This window comes from Channa argus, chromosome 22 (assembly GCF_033026475.1).
Source record: "Channa argus isolate prfri chromosome 22, Channa argus male v1.0, whole genome shotgun sequence".
In the NCBI taxonomy this organism is placed as follows: Eukaryota; Metazoa; Chordata; class Actinopteri; order Anabantiformes; family Channidae; genus Channa; species Channa argus.
In genome coordinates this window covers 5,647,594-5,659,874 of record NC_090218.1, presented here as the reverse complement: position 1 = coordinate 5,659,874, position 12,281 = coordinate 5,647,594, and the positions used below count along the sequence as shown (strand labels likewise).

Below are 12,281 nucleotides of genomic sequence, written 5' to 3'. Positions count from 1 at the left end.
TACTCTATGGGCTCTGACAAATGAGGATCATCATGTTGCAAATTACACTATGAAAAAAAAAAAAAAGCCAAAAAACTTTTCTGACAAGGTAAATTAAGCACTAGTTTTCCCTACTTGATCCACTTTACTCCATAGAGTTTGATTTTATTTATGCGTTTATTTATTTGTTTAGTATAGTCATGATGGTTAAGCAGAACCTTACCCGAAACCTTTTATACAAACATACAAACAAATATCTGTACAGATGTATGTGTAGCCTATTAGACTTTGTAAACAGCATAATTGTAACACTGACAAACCCAACACTAAGCTCAATCAGGAACCACTGGCGTTTTAGCCTATATGTAAATATGTGCCATTTTAAATGGTCTTTTTATGCTGTTCTTTTTTGTGTGTAGCTTATATTGTGTTGTTGTCTGTGTTGTCCTTGATCACGTATGTGTCTGTAATAAAGTACAGTTTGAGTTAGAGTTTTAAATGGTTTTGGAAACTCATAATTTTTTTTGTTTTTGTTTTGTTTTGTTCTTAAAACACACAGTGACCACGCAGAACAATTTGTGAGTGACCTCATCTGGACAAAACAGGAAGTGCCTGTCCAGCTACAACGCCTGCCAAAATCTATTGACTATATCGCCAGCTCTTTTTTAAATTGGTGACTTTGTTTTCCACAGGTTTCCAACACATGGTACAGTAAGTATTAATAGATCAATTTGTGGAATCAAGCTATGTTCCAGTAATATCAGAACCACGAGTTACGACATCTGAGCCAAACTGTAATGCAATATATAAATAAAATGAAGTGATGTGCTCCTACAATTATTCTACTACCGTGTGAGTCTACATACTATACTATGATATGCTATACTATAAAACGATACTTTAAACACATTTACGGCGCTCTGGTGAGCTCCATTTAATTGATGTAAGATATGTGAGAACAAGCTGCCGGCATCAGTGATGTTTAGGAGAGTATCTATAAATAAGAATAAAAATAAGGGTGAGTACATATTTTTTAAGTTTTATATTTATCTTAAGTTTTATATTTACTTGTTTATTGATATTTGTTCAATGATTCATGATTCAATGTAATAATACAACAAAAGGTGGAAACTCCCATATGAGGTGGATATTACAAATAGGCACTGCAGATGTTTACTAGATAAAGGAGTATTTTCCCCTGCTTTGTTAATCAATTCATTGATTAACATTTGTATACATTGGTATAATTAGTAAACAGTATAGATGAAATAGTAAATTCATATTTACATTTAGACATTTAGCAGATGCTTTTATCCAAAGCGACTTACAAGTGAGGTACAAGGCATATTTGTTAAAAAAATGTTACTCCAAAAGCACCAAGTAAACAATAAGGCAAATATTAAATATACATTTAGTTAATTAGGAGAAGAACAACATCAATGGTTTCAGTATAATCTTCAGTTAGTGATTTTCTTTTTAATAATTGCTTTTGCTAGAATTTAAGTTAAGTCGGATTTTAATGCTATAGCTCATTAATCAGAAATTATATATTTACCTTAAGGGGTTTGTTACAGCAGTTGAAATCTTCTGACCTTTGTTTTTTCCCTTTTATTTTCCTTATGTCCTCACAGACAAAAAAAAAACAAAACAATATTGTAGAGGTGGTGGATAATTTTAGCTTGCTCGAGCTTTTATTTCGCCAGCTGAAGAATCCAGTTGAAGTTTTGTAATAGTGGACTTTGGATTTTTAATTTCCTTTCTTTTTTTCTGCACCGCATTCACATTTCGAAAGCTAAGCAAGGAAACGAGGAGTTGAGGGAAACAGATGTTTCTCCCTCGAGAGTGACTAATCCACTATATTCTTCCAGACAACCATGATAAGGTCATTGATGAATAAATTATGCAATTAATGAATTATTGATGAGAGTGTCTTGGCTTTGAGTGTATGGCCTGCTATTGGTATGTTATTAAGAAAACTATGCCTTACAAATGACAAAAACAATTACAAAAGAGAAGAAGGGACTGCTAAAAATCAGTTTCTTAGAAAATGTCAGAAGGTGGAGGAGTTCTTTGAGTTTTTTTCGTTTTTTTAGAACAACAACTAAATATATAGTGGCAAATGTGAAGCTCAGTAAATATAAACCTTTTACTGCACAATGTGCTTTTCACCATTTGAGCAGCACGATACCTTTAAGCTGTTAAAAGAAGTTCAAACAGCGGAAGGATAGTAAAAGTGAAGCTAATGCAAATAGTGAACTCAACCAGTGGTTTACAAGGACCCTTAAGCAATATTCCTTCTCTTCTTTCTTTGTTTTATTTATTTGTTTTGTTTGATTTGTTTTGTAATGTTTTTGATAAGATATGAATATCTGCTGGGTTCCAAAAATTAATTTAAATCACTTCTCAGGTTCTGGGGCTCTGTAGCTCAGTGGTGGCAGGAAAGAGTACTTTTGATGTGGCCTTTTTTTAGACTGCCACATAAGCACTTTATTTAAATCTTTGAAGCCTAATTAAATTACATTGGTGTTTCCTGATGACGGTCCTATGCAGTTCCATTTTGCAAATATCTCTGCACTTAGTGCAGTACTGTTCAGTGGCTCTGGATTGCATGAGGCCTTTAACAAGGGTATGATTTACATTTTAAGAAATTATTCTACTAAAGAATTTGGATATGGGACATAATGCTGTTTAAAAGTCTTTTAGTCTGTTACTGAGTCTCAATTTTTGCTTTTTAGACAAATGAACCAAAAAGAGGGGACGCATTTTAAACAAACAGTGTTTAAGTTGTTGCCAAGATGTAAGTTTGTTGGATTTCTGATGACTTAGAAACATTATTGTCTGAAAATGTCCAAACAGTGATAGATTATTATTAGAATTTGAAACTTGAAACGCAATAATATACAACAGAAAACATTCAGAAACTGTCAATAATGGCAGAAAAGAAAGGCCTTAACTTAATTCAGCCTTGTGTTTTAAACACATGTTGGCTTGGATGTTTGGTTTGCTTACACAACTAATGTGAAAATGATTAATTGACGAATTGCATGGAAGGAGACAACAGCTTTGTTGTGCCACCTCTGTAATCAGTTTCTTTCCATCTCTTATCTTGATCCCCCTTTCTCTTACACGAAGACACAGGAGTGCACGTGCACACGCCCACGCACAGGCATTTCAATGATGACTCACATCTCTATGTGAAAACAGGAAGTCATTACCTGTGGTTTTGCCACTGTCTGAGATCAGCCCTCCACGCATCTACTAGTCAGCTGTCCTTGATAGCAGAGGCAGAGCTTTGGGAAGCAGAAGAAACATCTTAAAATAAAATTCTGAGGACTTATTGCTTTTTTAACACCTCAAAAAATTGTGGAGTATTTTGGTCAAAGCCTTGCCTGAATTATCGGTCATTCATACCATAAAAGCAGATAGTAGATTCTTGTCAAAGCAAATCCCACCAAAACTGTGATGTGGAAAAAAATCTTCAAGATACAAACTACATTTTTTCCAGTACGCACTGATCAAACCTTTTCTGACAGACGTCACCTCTGCCGCACTCCCTTAGCCTGATCCTGACTGAGTCTCTGAATCTTCTCTGAAGCTCCAGCACTCTGATCATCAGCCCACACTAGACACTGTTACTACTTCCAGACATCTCTACGAAGGTACACTGGACCTACAAAGGAACGGGAAGTAAAATGACTGCCTGTCTGCAAGTACTGCACCTCTGCTGGAGGTGAGACAGGAGAAAGAGATGAGAGAGAGGGGGAGAGAGAGAGAGAGAGGGAGAGAGAGAGAGGCTAGGAATAGGACAGAGAACAATGTTGCTGCTTCCACCCAATCGCCAAGTAGATCCCGGTTAAGACCTCTCTTTCTGCTAAAGAAGTCTTTTGTGGAATCATGACAAAGCTGCAGAACCAGGCCTTTGTCTGAAAACAAAGAGGAGTGTGTTTCTGTGCGAGCCTGCCATTGTGCTAACGTGTGCGCATGTGAACCTGAGTGTGTGCACATTTGAGAGCAAGATAGCATGTGTTATTCTGAGAAATTGCTTCTCTGAGTCTGAGAGAAGTGTGTAACAGATGCAAGAATTGGATGTGAGTGTGTGGATGATGGAGGGTGTGTGTGTGTGTGTGTGTGAGAGAGAGAGAGAGAGAGAGAGAGAGAGAGAGAGAGAGAGTACCCATTTTCTTTGTGCTGATGATTGGGTTGAGGAAAAAAAATTGAGATGGCCTCTGCTCATCTGTAAAATTCTCTAATGATCTCACGTGTGCGTATCCATGTGGGCAAGTGTGAAGCAGATTCACAGCCAGAAAATGACACTCCCATGCCATCCCCCCAGCTTGTCACCTCTGTCAACGGTCAGCATCTCAAGAAAAAGATAAGAAGCGACACATCAGAGAGCCTGCTATCACTGCCTGTATAAAAAAAAACAGCCAGACAACACACACACACACACATAAACAGACAAGCAGAGACAGAGTGACGAATTTGACTCTGGCTTCCTTGCTAATGGAAATCCAACCCAGCAGATGTGCCCTGTAGGAAATGTTCACTTGAAGTGTGAAAAAGGTCTATTTGCATATGCAGGTAGTGAGCAAGTTGCCAAAGCCGGTGTGGACACAGTAGGATGCTGTGTGTATAAAAAGAAATGGTGAAGTGAGGTGAAAGCATCGAATAAAGAGGAAGTATATGTCAGAAAATCAAGATGAGCAATGATGTTTGATGAGAAAACAATCGGACCAAGAAAACATATTAGCAAAATCCGTCTCCAAACCAGACTCAATAAACTGCGTGAATTAGTCTGAATCACCCCTGCGATGACCTGCCTATTTTGTTTTCTCTCTCATGTTTAAAACCGTGCATCCAGATATTCCGCTCAACAATATTTCCTCCATTAACTGCTAAGCAAAACCAACTAAACAGTATAAACCCAAACTAAACCAAACAGCCACTTATTTCGGTGGTGCTGTGCACTGTATGAAGCAATGCATGGTCGGCTCCATGTTATTCCACTTCAGCACCCTTCCCGAAAGTCCCAAAGTGCGCATGCGTGGCTAGAGCGCACTACCGCAGACAGGGGGCGTCAACATGGCGCTCTCTCCTCGACGACTGCACTGACTGCAACCTGCCAATGAGAGAGAGAGAGAGAGAAAGAGAGAGAGAAAGAGAGAGAGAGCGAGTGAGCGAGACACACACACACACAAGGAGACGAGAGAGGAGCGTAGGCAACTGTTCTGTCAACCCATTTTCCCCCCACAGCCCTATGACTCCCTACACGTTTACAGGAGGATAGGGCGCATTTAGAGGATTTTCAAGACACCGCTCTCCCGTTTTTCCTGCGCATTCGATGGTTTTTGTGCAGCAGCAGGCGCCCGAGCTTGTAGAGCAGGTGTGAGAGACAGCGGCGACCGCTCCTCTCCTCGCTGTTTCCAAGGGGAAATGTCGAGCGAGAAGCCGGTTTCAGCACCACCGGGCTCTGCTTCCTCGCTCACGGACACAGACCGAGACTCCCACCCTCCTCCGGGCTCCTCGGTGCAGCAACAGCAGCCGCAGCCGCAGCAACAGCAGCAGAAGTTCGCCGCGGGCGCTGGCTCCGGTGCCACCGGGGAAAGGATGGTGTCTGCAGCCGGCTCTATGGTCCTCCCGGCCGGGGTGATCAACCCCGCTGTCCCGATCAGGAATATCCAGATGAAATTCGCCGTGTTGGTGGGCCTGATCCAGGTCGGGGAGGTTAGCAATAGGGACATCGTGGAGACCGTGCTAAACCTGGTGAGTGGAAGAAGGACCAAGCAGTGTCAGAAAGCACAGAGGCAGCCATAGAGCACAGTAGAATCACTGCGCCTTAACCCTCTATGTTTTATTTACGATGCTTCACTACCCTGGTTATGTGGCTTTCATAGGATGATGTCATTTGTTTGTTCGGAGGATGAATGTGGGATTTATGTTTTCTGCAGATAATCTGGAACATACATGAGTCCGTATGTTGGGGAATAAACGAAGCTATATTGTTGTAAGGTGTATAGCACCTGAATGAAGCCTGTGACCCCACCAAGGCATGCGGGATCACCCGGTATTGTTGACTAAATGACACATTTGCGGTGCAGCAAGGAAAGGACATTTGCAGTCAACCAGTAGTAGGTAGGAGAAGGGGGATGCAGGCTATTCACCTGACCCCGATTTGTACACTGAAGTGATGCATAGGCAGGTTGGTTACAAACGGCGCACAACTGCAAAACACATACGGGAATTATTCGTTCTCCTAATGAGCAAAAAAGTGCAGGTGTGCACATCTGTCGAGTAATGATACAAATTAAGTCAACACGGACAAAGGCCGACTAGCATTATGCTATCCATCGACATATGGGAACCGTTCAAAACGATGCACAGGCCTTTTGTTGAAGACAGGGCCCTGTGCGCAAAGGGATGATGTATATGTAGATGTGAAACGGTGAGTGGTGTGTAATGCTGTGCTTCAAACATTCAGGCAGCTTATTTAACGATACGTGGCCACCCCCTTACATCTTTACCCCCATGATCGGTGGTTGTGTCCGCAAGTCTGCATGGGCCTACCCTCCACAACACATCTGAGGATTTAATCCAGTTGAGTTTTTTTTTTTTTTTTTTTTTTTTTTTTTTACGTGACTGGTGTTTCCAGTTACGAAACAGATCAGCAAAATGTACAGTAGACGTAGTTTTGTGAGATTGATGCGTTGGAAAGAAATAGGATGTGTGTGTTGTATGCTGCCAGGTTGTTTTTCCTCTTCCATGTATCAGGCGATGGCGTGTACTGCATGATAAAGGGGGGGCTCTGATCATCATTTATTTTCTTTTGAAGAAAAGGCAGAATACCTTGCACATCATTTATAACCTTGATTCAGTAAATTGCGGTCTAGAGGTTGACTATTTCATGGAGCCAGTGGTCTATTTACCTGCTGGATGTTTGGAACAGGACAAGCTACAGCTGGGTTAAACCATTCTCATCTCAATCAGACTGGGGAGCCGTCCGGATTCAGGTCGCCTCTCATTTCTCCATTGATTATTAGTACTACAAGGAAGCGCAGGGGGGGGCTTTGCTTGCTTGGTCTGACCTTGTCCCCATCCAATATAACTATCCTGAAAGCACAGGCAGCTTACAATCCATCCTGACCCACAGCCTTCTCCTTAACTCTGGAGGGGCTAACGGGAAAGATGCTCCCTTCATAGACTGGCCTGGCAGGGCAGCGCCATGCATTTAAAAGCAGGTGGAGTGGAGGAGGAGGAGGAGGAGGAGAGCAGGTTGAGGAAGGGTGGGGGAGGAGAAGAGAGAGAGAGTGGAGGAGGATGAGGGGGTAGGATGCTGCAGTGGCTATGTGCTCAGAAATCACCAGCTGATGCAGCGGAAGAGGGAAGGACTCTGGATTGGTCCACGTTAGATCAGTGAATGCTCATCAGTGCATTCAACTGAAAACTACTCTATTTTACGTAAATACCTGCATTCAGGCCACACTTAATTTTGTGAATGTTGGTCTGATGCATTAATACACAAAATCCCGAGACACTTGACAAATTAAAGCAGTATGTGTTGGTCATACAAAGCTTTCTTGCTAAATCCTGAATTGAACAATCAGTTCTGGTTGCGAGGCTGCCAATAGCTAAGCCTGTTAGGGAATTCTATTGCCCAGATCCTTAATTAAAAGAGTTGAAACAAAGAGGTGTGGAGGTAGGAACCCTCAGTGATCATGCTGCTGGTACAATGAGTCCACTGTGACCCAAAAGCTGATCCATTATTCCAGTCAATGTGGGCGACCACAGCAGCCACATTCTCTGTCCACTGTGGCTGTATTGATCAGATCCCACTGCGGCTTGGGTGAACAGATGGCTTGTCGGCTGGATCAGATATGCTCTTTCTGCTAAACGGCACAACCCTGGCCATTGGAGAGTGATGAACTGCAGAGTCTTTGGAAAAGAAGGAGAGGACAATAAAAATCTACCTGGGCCAGAATGGTATGGTACAGTTGCGAACAACAGAGCAGAATCATTTTATGAGTATTTCTTCAGAGAGACTGTCATTGCTTTTTAATATTAGAAAATATTATTTTCAAATAAATGTGAACATGCACACTAGATTTAGTGCACACATGTGGAAACACGTATTGTGTGCGTGTGTGTAGGGTGCAGGCGAAGAGGTGCTCAGCTATTATCATCAACAAGGCATCATAGTTGTCAAGGCAACACTGCTCTTTGACTGCCTGCCTCCAGACGCTCGGCCACCTGGTGTTGCTTTGCACTTCCGGACTTCTGTCACAGTCCTCTGCCACAGCATTTTTCCGTCTCTCAGGCTCGTTGTCTCTCTGTCTCTGATGTTGTGCTAATATTATTATGGCTCGAACAACCCTGTACTAAACAGCAGCGGTAAGCTAGGCAGCACTGACTGAGTGAAGAGTGCGCAGGCCAGCACAGCTAGCTTTTAGTCTGGTCACCAGGGAATAGGCTTGTTTTAAAATGCAAATTAGGGACAAATAAATGAAAAACCAACATTAGATGCCTCAAGTCAGGGGCCACCTGAATCAACCAGACTAGTGACAAAATACTCCTAACTTTATCATCCACTGGATCTCTACTAAACGGATATACACCATATATCTAAAAGATATTCCATAATTTAGTATTTTGTCATTCCAGAATCACCCATTAGGTGCTGGGTTGAGATGAAGAGGCTGTGCGGGCCATAGCATGTGATTTACATAATTTACACTCACTGAGCCTCACATGCAAATATCTGCATTTTTTACAATTCTCCTTTTTATTTATTTAGAATCTGTTTTTAATTTGTCATGGCTGAGAGCGTCCATATCCTTGTACCCTGTAAAAGGTAATAAAGACTCCAGGTCCTTCAAGGAGGGGTCAGAGAGGGGTTACAAGATCATAAATAGGATAGGAAAGCCGAAAGCTGTTATCTAATTTATGTTTTTTTTTTTGTAATAGTTTATCTTTCAGGGCCTCGATTAAACAGGACAAGACAGGTCTATTGGTTAATGTGGTCGAAAACAGTGGACGTATTTACAGTAGCTGGCTGTGATGAGTCACTGGTAGACATTGCTTTGTGGTCACAGGCCAACAAGGTTTGGGTCCACTGTTATGGATGATGCTCTGACCAGGGCAGAATTTTTTATGGTGTGGTAATATGGTTGTGTCATCCTTTTAGAGAACAGTGCTTTCATCTCTCTCTTGCTGTACTGATGGGTCTAAAGATTGAAACCTCAAATTTGAGATATTTTGCTTTGACATACTGTGATGGTAGTCATCGGAGGGAGGAAGCCAAGCGAGGAGGATTGTTGGTCTATAGAAGGAAGAGACTTGACATAGAGTCCATCTGTCCGAACTATACTGTCATATATACATATATACTCTTTATTTTGAGAAATGAAAGGTTTACGTCAAATGCGTTTACAGGCAGAACTGTCATTCCACCTGCCTAAGCACAGCACCAGCTGAGCTTATTTATAGACAGCTTTATCTAGATGTAATGCTTTTTTGGGATCAAGACAATGCGTTGTCTGGCGGAGAAAAAGATTGTTGACACACTCTGGCTCACTCTTTCTACGTGCACGTACTTCTGTTCATTCTCTCTGTCACCTTCCTCCTTGGTCTGATTCAATTTCTTCTGGCAGCGTCAATCCCCACCTGAGGCCCTTTTAGTGGTTCCAGTCTCTGTTAGCAAACTTCTCATTATTCTTGTCCACACACTCCGAAGTCACCAAGGTCACCTGATACAGAGTCCACAGGCAGCACAACACACACTAACAAAGTCTAACACACACACTTATAGATCCAGAAAAATGCACCTGTGCACATCCAGATGTTCATAGATGTCATGTATGATAAAATTCAGGCATGGAAACAGGCATACACTTGTTGCACTCATAACCATTTACTGAAAAAGAAGAGGGATGAAAACATTAGAAAAGGGAGATTTTATGGGTTTTGTCATGTGTTCAACACAGCTTAAACCTCTCTGGAGGGCAGGTACACTAACAAGCTCTTTTTCAAACATTTTCAACAACTTCAAACATTTCTGCAGTATGCTGATTTACCTTCAGGTGATTTGAAATGCCAGTACAAAATGCAGCTTGTAACTGATTTCAAAGTTTGCCTTGTGGCTGCAGACTCAGTGCATAGGATAACTTTTTTCCCCACAGCACTGTAATCTGCTTGCATGTCCATGCAGGGAAATAACAGTGCAACATTATGTTCCTGACCAGCCATGCAGATGACTCTCATAGCAAACATCCTCACTAATGCACATCTTTGGTTCGGTTTTTGCACAATAGATTATGTTTAAAAGAAAAGTAGTGGCATAGTGTGTGCTGATCATGTTCTACAATAAAAACATAATTTTAGTGTAGCTATAAGGATAATCTTATACCATCCGCTGTTTATAGTGTTGCTGTTCATAAATATACATTACTGTGACTTCAGGGATTTTTCTATCTGAGTTTGCCTTTTGGTTTTTGTGCTAGAAGTGCAGAGGCCCTAACTGATTGGTTAAGCACAAGAATCACTGGCAACTAATTTGATATCTGATTAGCCAGTTTGTCTTTTTTTTCCCCAAGTAAAAACACATTGCAGGTTTCACTTTGTCAGCTGTGAGGATTTGCTGCGAGGATTTGCTGCTTTTGTTTGTTAAATAGAGATGTGGAACACATTCAGCCTTAATACTTTAAAAAAACTAAAGACCTTATGTTAAGTTGCTTTTAACCTATAACTTCTAGTGGCTTTTTGGATACATGTCTTGAGGGAAAGTTGCTAAACTTTGTCAGTCAAAGATGTGTTCTCTGGCCATGACTTCTTGGGCATTCAGTGTATGTGTGGAAAGGCAGCAGCACATTAAGTCTAATCAGCACCTAGGAAAAAGTTTGAATGACCAATCAGAGGCCTTAAAGGCCTTAAAGAAGCACAAATAACCAATTGGGTATCCTCATTGTTTCTGTTGATAAAGTACTTCACCTTTGGCATTGGTTTTGTTAAATAAAAGTTAAATTTAACCTGACTATTTAGGTTTAATTCGTTTTTTTTTTTCAATACACGCAGAGTTAATAGCGTGAGTTGATTCCAGTATTGTATTTACTCTGCTAAAGATACTTTGGTCAATTTACATTACTGGCTTTTGAAATTAGAGGTAGATTTAAACACATATCGATGTGGCAACATCAACAAACAGTAAAACCACAAGCAAATTAAGGAAAGAACTTCCCTAATTTGTCAACACAGGTGCAACATTTAGAAAAGAAAATGCTGGAAAGACAGCAAACACAGCAAATGCAGAAGCATGTTCCAAAAATGGCATTTGAAATGTTTCAGAAGGGCAAAACCCCAATGAAATAAAGTCGACCGGTCCTGGCAAATGAGATAACGTGTAAGATATCTAATTGTTTGTTTCGATCTTGGCATAATGGCAGAGTAATTTAATGAGTCACCATAGCAACACCAGATATGTCCAGGCTGTGTCTGTCACTAAGTTCCCCATGGAAACATGGCAGTTGTCCACAATTGGCATGGCAGCTGTTAAAGTTCTGTATTTGGACGTGTGTTGTGTATTTGCAACATTTATTTTTCCTGAACATTGCACCTGTGTTGTCAGATTGGTGAAGTTATTTTCTTGCATGTGTTCTGTTTATTTGCATGTGCTACCATACTCATTGGTGGATAGGACACAGCATTTAAAGAGCTCCACAACTGAGAGGCAGCAATAAAGGAAGAAAAAAAATCAAGTGATTCTGTCAGTCAACAAGTGATTAATTTCCTTATTTCTAAATGTAACTTTTTTATAGCAGAATTGCTGTTTTGTTCCTCGTGATGTGAAAAGGCAAAAATTAGCCTCAGGCTAATGTTGCAGAAGAGTGCCCTTAAATGTCTCAGAAAGATGAGGCACATTTTGTTCCTCTTCACCAAGTGTTTTGCTGGCATGTGCGAGATGATGCTAGGGGTTATTTTGGGGAAAGATTAGCTGCTGTAATACTGCAGAGAAGCTTAGTTAGTTTGTGCCTTGGGGCTACAGCCAGTGAGCAATGTTTGCTGAGGGTGACAGCAATGCAGGTACTGACCCAAGAGACAAAAACAACTGGATATGTTCCACATAAACCAACACACACATTCCAGTCTCATTTACACATCAACATGTAGAGACGGGCGTGAGAGGGTTTGGCTTCCACTGCAAGGTCGTGAATGACTTTGCTATTTGTCACACAGCTGGGTTGTCCTGACCTCTGCGTGAGCCACAGAGAGACAGAGATTGTGGGAAAAAGTGATGCACTGAGGATGCTCATCTT

At 41.2% G+C, this 12,281-nt stretch overlaps 1 protein-coding gene across 19 annotated transcripts in view; it reads left to right on the top strand.

Annotated features, from left to right (window-relative positions):
• The first annotated feature begins 5,151 nt into the window (after positions 1–5,151).
• nbeaa (neurobeachin a) overlaps positions 5,152–12,281 on the top strand; it is an 86,793-nt gene continuing 79,663 nt past the window's right edge. For 12 of the 19 annotated variants that reach the window (XM_067491941.1, XM_067491944.1, XM_067491945.1 and 9 more), the window contains exon 1: positions 5,153–5,742. In XM_067491941.1, coding sequence (XP_067348042.1) covers positions 5,413–5,742 — 330 coding nt within the window. In that variant the 5' untranslated portion in view covers positions 5,153–5,412. Of the gene's footprint in view, positions 5,743–12,281 lie in introns of all 19 variants that reach the window. The other 7 variants (XM_067491940.1, XM_067491942.1, XM_067491930.1 and 4 more) reach the window with 2 other exon arrangements.